Source organism: Arachis ipaensis, chromosome B08, assembly GCF_000816755.2.
Source record: "Arachis ipaensis cultivar K30076 chromosome B08, Araip1.1, whole genome shotgun sequence".
NCBI classification, from domain to species: domain Eukaryota; kingdom Viridiplantae; phylum Streptophyta; class Magnoliopsida; order Fabales; family Fabaceae; genus Arachis; species Arachis ipaensis.
In genome coordinates this window covers 26,150,047-26,165,123 of record NC_029792.2, presented here as the reverse complement: position 1 = coordinate 26,165,123, position 15,077 = coordinate 26,150,047, and the positions used below count along the sequence as shown (strand labels likewise).

The 15,077-nt window shown below is 35.1% G+C and overlaps 2 protein-coding genes across 4 annotated transcripts in view; both read right to left on the bottom strand.

The window, feature by feature from the left end:
• LOC107612775 lies at positions 6,412–8,542 on the bottom strand. Its single transcript, XM_016314514.2, has 3 exons — positions 8,393–8,542; positions 7,107–7,500; positions 6,412–7,036 (listed from the first exon to the last, which is right to left on the bottom strand). Exons 2-3 carry the CDS (start codon positions 7,194–7,196, stop codon positions 6,710–6,712), a joined length of 417 nt encoding a protein of 138 aa, XP_016170000.1. The 5' UTR covers positions 7,197–7,500; positions 8,393–8,542; the 3' UTR covers positions 6,412–6,709.
• The window catches only part of LOC107612772 (sodium/calcium exchanger NCL), a 4,996-nt gene continuing 714 nt past the window's right edge, over positions 10,796–15,077 (bottom strand). Inside the window, exons 2-9 of one of the 3 annotated variants that reach the window (XM_021109187.1) lie at positions 14,519–14,746; positions 14,246–14,403; positions 13,713–13,858; positions 13,046–13,301; positions 12,834–12,979; positions 12,070–12,328; positions 11,312–11,608; positions 10,796–11,095 (exon numbers count right to left, since the gene is read on the bottom strand). In XM_021109187.1, the coding sequence (XP_020964846.1) occupies positions 10,868–11,095; positions 11,312–11,608; positions 12,070–12,328; positions 12,834–12,979; positions 13,046–13,301; positions 13,713–13,858; positions 14,246–14,403; positions 14,519–14,746 (1,718 nt within the window). In that variant the 3' untranslated portion in view covers positions 10,796–10,867. Of the gene's footprint in view, positions 11,096–11,311; positions 11,609–12,069; positions 12,329–12,833; positions 12,980–13,045; positions 13,311–13,712; positions 13,859–14,245; positions 14,404–14,518; positions 14,747–15,077 lie in introns of all 3 variants that reach the window. The other 2 variants (XM_016314511.2, XM_016314512.2) reach the window with 2 other exon arrangements.

Sequence of the window (15,077 nt, the reverse complement as noted above, 5' to 3'; positions counted from 1 at the left end):
TCCTCCATGTGGATCGTGTATATCAATTGATAAACTTAGGAAATTTCCTTTTTTTTTTCTTTTTGGATCATGAAGAGAATTAGATATTGTGGAGGGTAGATGATTCAGTTGAGATGGGTCCAAATGGAAAGCGATCAATCAAAATTCAAAAGTCAGCATCCAATGTGAGGGGAGAACTAGAAGGATGGGCAACACGACGCCGTGTCCATAGACAGCGTACCGCAACGTGTGGTAACCGTGGCCGTACCTCTTTTTCTGTAACAAATATCAATAGTCAACCATAATAATAATGAAAATTACTGATGATCTCTCCATAAATTAATTTAATTAGAATATACTGACATTATCTTATGCTATCATTTTATCATATTTATAGATGTTGAATAACGATAAATAATTTGGCCACCGATAAAGGAAGGACATAAGTTCAATGTTTTAGAAAGTTTATTTGATTGTATTGTTTGAAAAGTTTGTAATGAAAAAGTATGAGGAGCCAATGAAATATCTTAGCGGGATCCTTTGAAATTATAAGTCCAACTGTTTTGGAATCATAAAAAGGAAATAAGAACGTCAATGTTCAAGTTTGGAAAAATGTGCGTTCGGTTTGCTTTTTTTATTTAATAATTTTGTTTTTATAATTTTATAAAAATGATTGATATGAATGTCATACCTTAGTCACTTTTTCTTAAAGATGGCTACTTGCCATATAATTCAGCCAGAGGGATACCAACATTACTTAGTCAGTATGCATGTAGACTGGAAAAAGACAAATTCAAAAATAAAGGTATAGGGTAATGGAAATACATCAATGAAATAATAGATAATTATATATTTAAAAAAAAGTGACATTTTAATTGTATAGGGACCCAATTAAAAAAAAATTGTGCAAGAATCCAAATAAAAGAAAAAAACAGTATAGGAACCCAATTAAAAAAAAAAGTTTGGTGCAAGAACTCAATTAAAAAGAAAAAAAAGTATAGGGAGCTAATTAAAAATTTTGCAAAACTATAAGGACCAACAGAGTAATTAAACACAAAAAAAAAAACATATACTTTGATTTCACTCTCTCTTTCTCTTTTCTTTAATATTTTGAGATACTAATTTGAGCGTTAGAGTGCTTTTTGCAGGTCCTCTACCCGTCGTGTTCTACTGAAGTCGAGATATAGCTCAATCAAGGGACATACTCGTAATCGAGGAGAACAAAATAACTCGGCTAGATCTTCAGGAACGGAACAGTTGACGCCCACCATGGGCCTGAAACAGATTAACCCCACTATAATTGCTCCTGCGAAATAACCATCATGGCTGAGAATGGCATCCCATAGCTGTCACAATTTGAGATGTTAGCTAACAACGCAGAATCGCAACCTAAGGTTCAAAGGATGGCTGAGCTATTGGCTAAACATCAGAATTGAAAGTGCGAAGAAGGAGATCACCAGAATGACGAGCAATACTCAGATGTTCGTCCCGAGGAAACAACACTTCCGAAGGGAAGAAGGACGGTATCGAATCCTTTTTCCGGGGACATTATGAAATTCTAAATGGCGAAAAATTTCACATTACCAGCCACCCTTAAACCATATGAAGGACTCGGCAACCCCTATACTCACGTCACTAAATTCCAATCAATGATGTTTTTGAACGGTGTCTCTGACCCTATACTTTGTCGTTCTTTTCCAAATTTTTTAGATGGTGCAGCTTTACTTTGGTTTTCTAAGTTGCCTGCAGGTTCCATCTCAAGCTACGAAGAGTTTATGGAGGCCTTCACCAATCATTTGCACCTTTGAAAATATATGTACACGGCTCGGACTATCTTAGCACCATTAAACAGGGACAACATGAGAGCTTGAAGGACTACATGACTAGGTTTTCTAAAGCCGCCATGAAAATTCCCGATCTCAGCCCTGACGTCCATTTACATGCATTAAAAAAGTGGATTGCACCCTGGGAAATTCCATGAAACTATAGCAGTAGCCAAACCAAAGACTTTAACAGAATTTTGAGAAAAAATCATAGGACAAAGGAAATCGAAGAGCTCTGGAAAGTTCGAAAGATTGAAAGGCAACAACCTCGCCAAAGGAGGAAAGATTAAACAAAGCTCAACTTAGCAAGGATAACAAGAAACCATTCAAGTTGACTCCTAAATTCGACACCTACACCCAGTTCAACACTAAGTAAGAAGTTATTATAAAGGAACTTCTCCATGCCAAACTCATCAAACCACCAAAGAAAGCAGAAACATATCAAGATTAGAAGTATGCAGACAAATTGAAACACTATGTTTTTCATCAGAAGTTTGACCATACTACTGAGGAATGTATAGTGGCAAAGGACTTGCTAGAAAGGTTAGCTCGGCAGGGACTCTTTGACACGTATGTTGACGGAGGGATACGAAAAGAAGAAAACTCGCTCCAATTGGCACAAGAAACAAGCCACCAACCTTCCAACACCAAGGATAAGGACAGATGGTCAAACTCCAATCAACCATCACAACCTCGGAGGGTCATCAACTGCATTTCAGGAGGTTTTGCAGGAGGAGGCACCACGAGATTGGCCTGGAAATGAAGTTACCGAGCTATGTTAACAGTTAAAGGAGGCATCAACACAACGTCAAACCTCGGCATAACTGATATAACTTTCACACAAGCTAATTTTCGTTCACAAAACCCAAACTGGGATGATCTGGTAGTAATTTCCACCGAGGTTGGTGATCTTTTGGTAAGGAAGGTACTGCTGGACCTAGGCAACAGTGCCGACGTTCTATTCTATTCCACTTTTCAGAGAATGAAAATATGTGACAAGGCCATGCAACCCTTATATGGAGAATTGGTCAGATTCTATAGAGAACGGTTCCTGTCCTTGGTTACATATGGTTAGAAACTACATTGGGAAAACACCCTAGATAAAGAACAGTTGACATCCAATATTTAGTTGTTAATTACATTAGCCCGTATAATATTATTCTTGGTAGACCATCTTTAAATTCTCTTGGAGCAATAGTATCCACTGTGCATTTTTGTGTTAAGTTCCATGTGCAGATGATCTAATAGCAACAGTGTATGTTGACCATCAAAAAGTGCGACAATGTTACAATGCAAGTCTGAAGCAAACCACAACCGAGAATACCCCACATGAGCATATACAAGCGGCATATAGCTCAGAAGAGTTGCCATTGCTTTCCGAGTTGGACCTTCAGGTGGACCTTTATGAAAGACCTTTGCTCATGGACAACCTTGAAAAGGTAACCTTAACAAATACTGAAAATTGCTTTACATATATTGGGCATGCACTGTCAGTAAGTGATCGGCTCCAACTGATAAATTTGCTACGAGATAATGCCTATCTATTCGCATGGACGCCAACTGACATGCCGAGCATAGATCCAAAGATCATATGCCATAAGCTAGCAATTGATCAAACAATCTGACCTATAGCACAACAAAAGTGCAATTTGGGCACAGATAAGAGGGTGGCATCACCTGACGAAACCAAAAAGTTACTCACTGGAAGCTTTATTAGAGAAATAAGATTCACAACCTGGCTCACAAACGTGGTAATGGTAAAAAAAAAGTTCATGTAAATGGCGCATGTGCGTCGACTTTACTAACCTTAACAAAGCATGCCTTAAAGATGCTTATCCATTACCTTGCATATATAATTTGTTGATAACGCATATGGTTTTAGCAGTTTGAGCTTCATGGATGTCTATTCTGGTTATAACCAGACCCTTATGCACTCTGATGATCAAAGCAAAACAGCTTTTATTACAGAGTTTGGCAATTTCTGTTATAAGGTCATGCCGTTCGACCTTAAGAATGTAGGTGCAACATGCCAACGTTTAATGGATAAAGTCTTTCAAAACCAAATAGGTCGGAACATTGAAGTATATGTCGATGATATGGTAGCAAAAACACCACATGAAGGCTCACACTATTCAGACTTGAGTGAGATATTTAATCAGATTCGACGATATAACATGCGACTAAATTCCGGAAAATGTGCATTCGGAGTCCAAGGAGGGAAATTTCTTGGGTTTATGTTAACTTCCTAAGGAATCAAGGTGACCCCCGAGAAGTGCAGTGCCATTCTTCATATGTCGAGTCCAAAGACAACCAAGGAAGTCCAACAGCTAACAAAAAATCCTTTCAAGAGTTGGAGACGATGCTATCATCATCCCCATACTTCGGAGGCCTGAGATCGGTAAGCCTTTATATTTATATCTATTTGTTTCTAACTATGCTATAAGTTCGACTCTTGTTACAAAAGTAGGTAAGGCACAGAGGCCTATATACTTTGTTAGCAAGATACTTTAGCTAGCCGAGAAGAGGTATTGAAAGATTGAACAACTAGCTTTGGCATTAATAACCATGGCTTGAAGGTTGCAACATTATTTTCAAAGCCATACCATTGTCATACAAATGGATCAACCACTTCGTCAGATATTGACAAAGCCAGGGTCGCGAGTAGGCTAATCAAATGGTCTATCGAGCTCTCCAAGTTTGACATCCAATACCAACCACGAATGGCTCTAAAATCTCAAGTATTAGCTAATTTCATATTTGAGTTTACCACTCCAAATTCACATCTCGGCACACTTACTTGGAGATTACATGTGGACAGAGCTTCAAATAATGAAGACAATGGAGCAGGAATCCTTCTAGAAAATGGAAGGGACATGGCGATATTACAATCACTAGAATTCTCTTTCACTGCAAGTAATAACCAAGTAAAGTATGAAGCCTTGCTTGCAGATTTGAAACTAGCACACAATTTACAGATAACAAGTTTAAAGGTCTATTGTGACTCCTTGCTCATCGTTCAACAAATCAATGGTGCATTCTAGGGTACGAGATCCTTTTCTTGAGCAATATTGGCCTGCAACATAGGATCTCATTTCAAAATTTATATTATGCGAGATTATTCATATACCTAGAGAGCATAACATTAGAGCAGATATTTTATCAAAACTGGTAACCACCAGAAAATAATCACATGCATAGACCTTATCATAATTAATGCTAGACAAGCCTAGCATAAATCTAACAGCTGTATTGAGTGTCATGCAGATTGAGGATTGGAGATCGCCCTTTATCAAGTATATAAAAGAAGGAAGCATACCATACAATGAAACAAATCCGAGGTTATTCCGAAGGAGGGCGAGCTTTTACACAATCATCGGTAATGACCTATATAGATGAGGATTCTCATTCCCCTTACTTAAATGATTCACCAAGGAGGATGCTATGCTAGCCATGTTCGAAGTCTACGAGGTTGTATGCGGAAAATCACATTGGCGGACGCAGCTTGGCAGGAAAACTTTTGTAAGCAGGTTATTTTTGGCCATCGCTTAAACGAGATTGTCTCCTCATGGTACAAAAATGCGACAATTGCCAAAAACACGCCACAATCATTCATACACCGCCCGAGCTCCTACACATGACCGAGATAAGCTGATCATTCTATCGGTGGGGTTTAGATATACTTGGACCATTCCTTATAGTGCCAGGACAGGTAAAATTTCTACTAGTGTTTATTAATTACTTTTCTAAGTGGATTGAAGAACAACCACTTGCACGAATAACGACAGACAAGGTACAATCATTCTTATAGAAAAATATCATATGCCGATTTGGCATCCCTGGTGAGATCGTTTCTGACAATGGCTGACAATTCACTGATTGCTGCAAACAAACAGGCAAGCAGAGGCTACTAATCGAGTTATACTTCAGGCCCTTAAGAATAAGCTCAACGATGACAAGGACAATGGGCCAAAATCATTCTAGAAATATTATAGAGCTATAACACCACTACGCATTTAACCACTGGTGAAACCCCCTTTCGATTGGTAGATGGAGCAGATGCAATGATTCCGGTAGAAATTGCACACTCCTCATTGTGAGCCGAGCCATACAATGATACAATAAACACGGAAGTCCGCTCAGCCGAGCTCGATCTCATTGAAGAGGACAGAGAGGAGGCCCTCTTGAGACAAATGGCAATGCAGCAATTGATACAACAAAAGTACAATAAAAGGGTCAATCCGAGGTCCTTTCAACACGGTGACCTTGTTCTTTGACGAACAGAAGAGGCAAAGAGGCCGTTAGGACATGACAAGCTAGCCGCTGCTTGGGAAAGGCCGTATCACATCACAAAAGTCCTGAGAAAGGAGACTTACACGCTTTAAACATTAAGAGGCAATAATGTCCCGGATACTTGGAATGTCTCTTCATTGAAATTGTATCAAAGTTAAATTTGTGCTAAAGGCAAATGAAGGTACTCTTTTTCCCTACTCATGAGTTTTTCTCCCACGATGGGTTTTGCTCAGAGAGGTTTTATTGAGGTCGGATACCCATGTAACTTATTACTTAATGTTTAAAGCATGCTCTAGTTTCATATCGCATTTTTAAAAAAATATACTACTACAAACCAATGTCAAAGCAAAGTTGGGACAAATTATCAAACTAAATACGTCAAACTGTTATAACAACCTAGCATACTAGCCAAGCTTCATACTCGAACTCAGTTCATATAACAAAACAAACTAATAAACAAAGCCGACTACAATATAAAGGTTCAAAATTCCAAAATTCAAACATACTATAAACATAGCATTAATTCTTCTTGTGGCCTCCACCAGAGCTTTCACCCTCATCCTTGCCCATAACATCGTCATCCACAAGTCTTCCATTTAGAATAATCTTAGTCACATCTAGCTTCTCAACATCTGTCCCTGGAAACATGTGTTGACCTGATCAACAGCTCGATCAAACCCTTGAGCAAATGTGTCATACACCTTGGTCTCCAGCTCCTTAATCTGAGCTTCAAACTTCTCCTTCTTTGATCTCAAATCCCTAACATTATCTTCCAAGTCATGTTGCTGACCCTTAGTCTTCAAAGAAGAAGTTAACTCGCTAACTTCCTTCTCTTTTTCCTTCAAAGCCATAACAAGCTCCTCTACAGAAATAGCAATCTTATTTTTGTTTTCCAAAGCAAGCTCTTGTGTCCGACCTATTGACACAAGACGAGCACCCATAATCTACAAACAAATATGTTGATTAAAACTCCATCCATATATCTACATATAATTGACCAAAACATAATTATACCTGTACATAGCCACAAACACCAGAGGCTCCAACTTCATTGATTAATTTCACATCAGCAGAAAATTGGCCAAATTGATCAGCCAGCGTCATAAACGGAGTGACATTAGGTCCTCACCCTTAGCATAGTCATATAGCCTTTTCTGTACCTCATGAGAAGCCCTCACTTTATCAATGTTCACATCTTCGCTATTTTTAAGATCAATCAACTCAACAGATTTCTCTTTTGCATCAATCACCTCCCCTTTTTCTTTTATGCCTTGTCTTCAATTCTAATTGCGTAGCCTCCACTCCAGGTTCCTTATCCGCATTTGTGGTGGATCCTTCTTTTTCATTCCTTTTCCTTTGAATTAGAAATTCCTTTAGACCAACTATGGTTATGGTCGGAGCTTCTCATCTACATCATTAAAAAAAAATAATATTACATTCTTTATCATATCATAAACTCGGCATATCATTACAACCCTATAATTACTTATATGATCCAGCACCGCTTGCCTATCCCTTTCAAATTTTAACATTTCAGTAACCGATAGTAACTCACCATTAACCATTTAGAAACTAAATATTCCATTATTAACTCATCCTCTATGCATCTATTCTTGACATCTAGAGCCTTATTAGGCAGGAGACCAATACAACGAAAATCTCTCCTCTAAAAACTCATTTACATAAAACGGGAATTCATTCACTGCACTCCGAACCTTTACAAACATCACCTTAACTTGAAAGATGACTTGTATAATCTAAAAATAGATCTACCGAGATAACTACTTAAATTTACCCATAAGCCCCTCCTAACCCATTCAGCTTGAAAGAATAAGAACTGTCTCAGAGAAGGAGGTTGATCTAAGAACTTCATCAAGTTCTCAAATGCCCTAACGAAAGTCCAAGATTTAGGGTGTAACTGTGTAGGAGCAAAATTAAGTTGGTATAACACTCCACATCGAAAATAAGAAAATGAAAGCCTAACACCAAGCTCAGTTTGCAAACAACCATACAGGTAGAAGTAAGCCTAATCATCTCGTTTCTCACACACACGATCCCCTTCTTCACAAGGCAAAAATTCTATCTTTCGATCACCCTTCCGTACCCATATATCCGACCTCATTTCACTCACGGACTCTGCATCATTAAAGCAAGACACACGACTCTTTACATCCTCATCCATCCAACTATATGGGTTGTTTTCGTTAATCTCCACCTTAGCTTTACCCTCTCGTACATTTTCGTAGCAAAAGAGATAGACAAGATGAAGCAGAAAAGTTAAAAGTATGACAGTAACTAACCTCTTTGACCCATTGCATGTAGTATAAAGTGAAACACTGTTTTTTCTCCATTACTCAATCCTAATACAGACTACATTAACTTAGGAAGTGGAACAACATTTTATGATAACAATGCACAACTCATCAGTTATGTCCATTCATACACACATTTATTGCTTTGGGTCGTTGATTTATATCACTCAAGGGGTTCCATCATCAAATGGATAGGGGTTCATCGAAACTCCCACTACGTGTCAAATCAATTAAATGACATTTAATTAAGCGCATGAAAATAATTTTTAGACTTTTCAATTCTTCAAAATATTACTCGGATACAGCTTGAGTTTGGGGGCTAATATTCCTAACAAAGTATTTCGTGTATGGCCGAGGTATATATATGTCAAAGCTCAACCTGCCTCCTTGCCACATGGACAGGTCAAGCTTGGAGGCTGTGATATGGATGTTATATCTCAACCATTTCTCTTTAAAGATTAGCCGCTCACCCATATAATTCGGCTAGGGAGATACCAGCATTACTTAGCTGGTATGCATATAGACTAGGAGAAGACTAGTTCAAAAATAAAGGTATAGCGTAACGGAAATACATCAAAGAAATAATAGATAACTATATATCCGAAAAAAAGTGACATCGGATATCTCAAAAAAATCGAACCGTATCCTCTAATAGGCATTTTTACTCTTTAATTATAAAAGAAGAAGTAAAAGGGATAGAAACGGCAAGTGAAGAAAATCATATACTTTGATTTCACTCTCTCGTTCTCTCTTCTTTAATATTTTAAGATACTAATTTAAACGTCGGAGTACTTTTTGCAAATTCTTCACCTACCATGTTCTATTGAAGCCGAGATATAGCTCAATCAAGGGACATATTCGTGACCAAGGGGAGCAAAATAACTCGGCTAGATCTTCAGGAACGGAACAGTTGACGCCCACCATGGGCCTGAAACAGATTAACCCCACTATAATTGCTCCTGCGAAATAACCATCATGGCTGAGAATGGCATCCCATAGCTGTCACAATTTGAGATGTTAGCTAACAACGCAGAATCGCAATTTTTTTCTTTTTTCTTAAATAAATATCAAATACTCCAAATCATAATCTCTCGTTTTCCTATATACCATGATTAAATGAAAATGAATAGGTAAATATCACTTTAGTTTTACTTATATGTTTAAACAAATTTTCAATATTTAAATCTCACTTTATATTTATATCAATTTATAGAGCAACTGCAAATCTTTAAATAAAATTTTGATTCTAGACATATTAGTCTTTATCCTATCTTATTATAAAATATCATAAAAAACAAAAAAAAAATCACTTTAATTCGAGAACAAGAAGAATAAAGAGCTTTCACAAAATCCACTTCTTCCATCTCCCTAGTGAAATAGGGGAAGCAACACAATGACACATGCGTGCCGGAGGAACGACTGCAATTCTCATCTTTGGAGATTATGATGCTTGGCACGCTGCCTTTTTTTCTTCCTCACAAAATCAAAGCAATTTAAAAAGTAAAGGACAATTCTATTTTATTTTTTTTTCCATTTTAAAATGAATGAAATTTAAATAGACAAACTCAACGACTAGAAATGTAGAGGATGAAGAACAACATGCATGGTGGTATGTTGGTAGCTAGAAGTTGTGCACCGAGTCACTAACACTAAGTTATAAATTTAGTATTTAAAATTTGTTTACTCCGAACTTAATAGAAAGTAATATAGTGATGTTTCTACAGATTTATATTGAGTTCATTTCTTATTGTGATACTAAAGAAGAATTCATTATACCACTTATCTGATTAGTATTTATTTGTAGTTGATAGCTTTATTATTTTTTTTTCTCTTAAGCCCGTTTTTAATAAAAGAAAAAAAAAATGCAGTAGATATTGGATTAAATAAAAAGTAGTCTCGGCATCAAGATTATAGATCAGGCGATTTCACCAAGACGTGGAGTCATTGTTAATATGATTATAGTATCATCATGCATTTTGAAGTCCATGGAAAGCTATATAGTTTTTCTTATATAAGCTTAATCGAATATCTATGTTTACTGTAAAATACTACTTGAATCAGTTGAATGTAATAAAGAATATGTACTAATCTTCATTTCTAATCAATCGAATTGACCAAAAAAAAAAAAGGAAAAAGGTAAAAAGAAAAACTTCGGTAAATTTGAGTTTTATCTCCTATGAGCTTCAAGATTTCTTAGGAATAAAGAAAAGTGCAGCTGAAAGTAAACAAAGTTATAATTTATTTATTTTGATTATTCATTGCCCCAATCCAAAGAAAGTGGTAAGTAATAATTAATAAAAGTCTTGATAGGAAAGTCATCCAAAATAAAAACATTTAAAGTTTTTTAGGGAAAAAAAACCTTAAAAATGTATCAATAATTCTTAAAAAACCTTTAATATAATTTTTTTACTTTAATAATCTTAACAAGTGTAGTAAAGCTCAATTAATCATTGTAAACATGGACTAAATACAAAAACTCCAAACCAAGGAGAAAAAATATGTGAAGTAAGCATACACACATGACCATGGAGAGAAAGTGTAGTGACAACCTAAAATAACGCTTATAATCTGACAAACAAGTGTAGCGACCATCAATTCTGATGGGAATACATAAGTGACTTGTCGGACATAGATCATAATGGAGATAGCAAAAAATCCAACAATGTTATTCATGAGAACCCCTCCATATATCTGTAATGGTAGAAACATTTATGTAATTATATTTAGTTTACCAGAAATGACAAGTGCACATAAAAAATTAATCACCAAATTAACAATTATGTATACTTAATTTTATTTTAACATATATTATATAAAAATGACTGATTTGGCAAATGATTTTTGGTATATACTTAATTAGCAAAATGAAAAATAGTAGTGTAGAGTGATGAGTAACAATAGACTAACCTCAGAAATAGCAAGAGAAATAGTCCTAGAATTCTTATAGCTTGTTTTTTTAATTGCTGTAGTTGCTTCCCTTGCATTTATGGCCAAGGGGACTAGAACAAATGAGACAAAGGCAGCATGAACTCCTAAACTGTTGGAGAATTTTCTGACACTTTCCATAAGCGGTTGTGCCACAATGCATATAATAACAATTCCTAGCACCACATTTGTTGTGGCCATCAACCTTCCCCATATTGATTTATCTACTATTGCTTTGCTTTCTTTATTTTCCACCACCATGCCTGCCTCTTCCCATGCCTTTCGTCCAGTTATGCACAATCAAAGAGTGTAAGTTGACACTTGATATTGTCCTCTCTAATGAAAAATACTGAGAACCTTGATATGAGTAGCTAATTTGTTATCATTATTTGTATAAAATAATGTATTAGTCAATACTAGTAAATTTTTTTTTTGGATTTTTCACTGTATTATTAGCTCAACAAGTTAATGACTAGTTCGCTGCATATCCAAACTCCATTTAAGAATTTGTCATTGGCCAACGGATTGCTATACATATAAGACGAGATTGAAACTCTTGATACTTACTTAAACAGACAAGCTTAGAATAATATTCGATGAATTTGTTCAATAAACAAAATATTTGTTATTTTCAAATCTTAGTAGATTTTTTTGTCCCTCTATATTCTTCGTTGAGGAAAAAATTGGGGATTCACTCATTAATAATTTTTTATGTACTTTTTGTTTGTCTATGCACTTACTTGATATATATCTTCTTCAGAGTCAGGATCAGAAAAAGGAGCATGACTTGAAATTTTGTTAAGTGATTTCTCAAACACAGCAACAAATTCCTCCTCATTGATTATCTGGTCTATGTCATGGTCAAGTTCATCAATGACTAAAGCAACTGCTTTCTCCACTTCCATTGATGCTTTAACAAATGTGATGTTCATCATTAGTTCTTTCAGTTCAGATTGCGAGACGCAGTTGTCTTTGTTGCGGTCAATTTTTTCGAACAACCTGTTGATTATTGTACAGGCTGAGTAGTAGTGGACGACTTTTAAAGAATTCGTTCTGCTCTTAGTTAGAAAAGAGAGAACATTTCAAAGCTTCATTCACTTTCATGGAATATTCTCTTTTTCTCACATTACAAGATTACATTGAAAAATCCATGTTGTTCTCTTATGTTAGCTAATAAATCCTAGGATGTCTTAGTCTAGTTTGAGAGTTATTTTGGAGGTATGAACCTGGTTTGTAGGTTATATAGTTTATATTTAAAAACTCGGGAAAAGGATTCTAGTAGTTCTGGTTTTTCACTGGTTTTGGTCGAAGAAATTGGTGATTGTAATAAGTTTGATCATAGTGAAAATTCTACTATCATTTGTAGTAGAGACTAGATGTAGACCTCATTTCACTCAGAAGTTGAACCAAGATATATGAGCATGTCATCATTTTCATCATGTGTTGTATTTTCCTACTAAAATGAAATATGCTTGTATATAATTAGGAAAGAGAATCACAGAACCTTTTGATGGCTATCTCATCAGGTTTTCCATCATTTCTGAGAAGGCTTCCAACCATATCATTCTGAACATGCCTTAATATTTCAGATATGACTCGTTTCTTCCCTTCTCTTTCTTTTCTTTTGTTTTTAGTCCATGGCCCAAAAACCTGTCAATGTTTTCAATCACTTTCAAGTAGCACAAGCAAATTATTGTGTTATAGCAGCACATTTACCTCATATAAGTCCTTCATTGATTTCCTTGAAAGATACTCTTTATCCAAATCATGCTTTGTTTGATCAAGCCACTTTGCAAAGCCAACAACAAACTCATCCTTGGTTATCATTTGATCATGACCATGTTCAAAAAATTTCAATACCTCTTCTATTTCTTTCTCCTCGTCGATACTTGTGTCTGTTACTTTGTTTCGTAGCAATAGGTCTCTTAGTTCAGAAGCTGATATGCCACTGCTCCTATCTTCATCTATTTCACTGTACAACCTACAAAGTTGCAATGATCTAGATAAAATTGTAATATATCTTAATTAGATTGATTTCTTGTCTTATAAATAACTTCACCTTATTATATATACATAAAAAACATAGATTAGTAATAATATTAAGTTATTGTAATTGTTGGAGACTCAATTGGTGTTGGTGGGATATGCAAGCATGATAACTTATTCTATATTTGCGGCATTCACTAATTCAAACTTAATTTGAAAATGGGAATCATTTTCTTATTCTTTCTGTCAAGAAAAAAGATGGTAGACTAAATGGTCGAAATATCAATTAATGAAAGAGCCTCATAATAGTTGCGGATTTTTTCTACCAATGTTTTAGTCAGACCAGTCATTGTTCTTAACTAGTACATATTTTCCAATAAGAGAAACTAAATCTCACCTTCTAATGGCAGTCACATTTGGAGTCCCATTCTTGGTGAGTATCCTTTGTAGAGTATTCTTTTCTACAAAACTTAGTATTCTTAACATTAAATCATCATGTTTCAAGTATTCCAATCTTCTTTTCTGTCGCCAAGGTTCAAAAACCTGCAAGTAATTGTAAACATAGTGAATAATACTGGCTGTGGTTAGACATGAATAATATATGAACATGCATATTTTTTCTTTAGGTCTCATTGGGTAATTACATTAGGACAAAAATATAAAAATATTAAGAGATTTGGAGAGGAAGACATGTATAGAGATAGGGAAAGTTTCTTTGTTTTGAAATATACTTACCAATCTTACTTTAATTCTTTCTCTTTTCATCTTGCTTAAAACTTGTTTCTTTTCTATTCTAAGTTGACAATTAACATGTTGCATAAATATAACCCTGTTTTAATAATATCTCTTAGCCTCAAGTTATGAATTATATGGTCAAATTTTGTTACTTTTTAAACAAGAAGTCAAGGTATAATAGTAAGATTGACAAACCTGTTTAGTAAAATAAAAGAAGAGAAGAAGGGAAGCAAAGATGAGACCAATTATCGATTGCACAGTTGTTGTCCCATAAGATAATTGTAATAAAATTGTTGAACCTAACATATTGCTTGCTGCTTGTTTTGTCTCCAAATCTATAGTAATGCCATGACCTAACACATCAATCCAAACACGACACTTTGGAATAAGAACAATGATAACTATATTAAAAGAGTCAAAACTTTCTATTTTAATTGTCTTAACTAACTGAGTGAGATGGAAACAGACTAGTGAATAAAGGTTTGAGAGTTGTAGGTGATGGTGATGATGGTGATGATGATGATGATGATGATGATGAGTTAGATCCTTCACTGTGCTCAAAATCTTTGCTGCCAGTGATAACACATGTTCCCCAAACTATAGTCAGAAGCAAGATTGATGATCCAGCCAATGATCCAATTCCAATCATAGCATATTCTTCTGCTATCTTTCCATTGTTCACAAGTAGTACTGGAACTGAATAAAGTTTTAACTTAATTATCCGAAAAATTGATTAAATTGATCAAATCTATTTTCAGTAATATAATAAAAAAAATTATGAAATCTCAAATACATATTTCTATACTCAATGGTTGATTAATGACTTTTTTTATACGTAATATAATTGTTATGAAAAATCCAAACTAATTTGTTATTCATTAAAATTGACAAAATTATTCAATAATTATAGGTATCAAATTAATTTACATATTAGAATTATTGGCACTAACTATTTTGTGACTAAAAATGAGAATTTACTCATTAAATAATTAATTATAACATTAATAGAAATTGATACAACAATATT

Excerpts from the sequence above, each read along its gene's own strand:
- LOC107612775 (XM_016314514.2), bottom strand. The coding sequence starts at position 7,196 with ATGACGCTGGCTGATCAATTTGGCCAATTTTCTGCTGATGTGAAATTA. Across the intron at positions 7,037-7,106 it reads GTGTTTGTGGCTATGTACAG|ATTATGGGTGCTCGTCTTGT; the intron begins GTATAATTATGT and ends ATTTGTTTGTAG.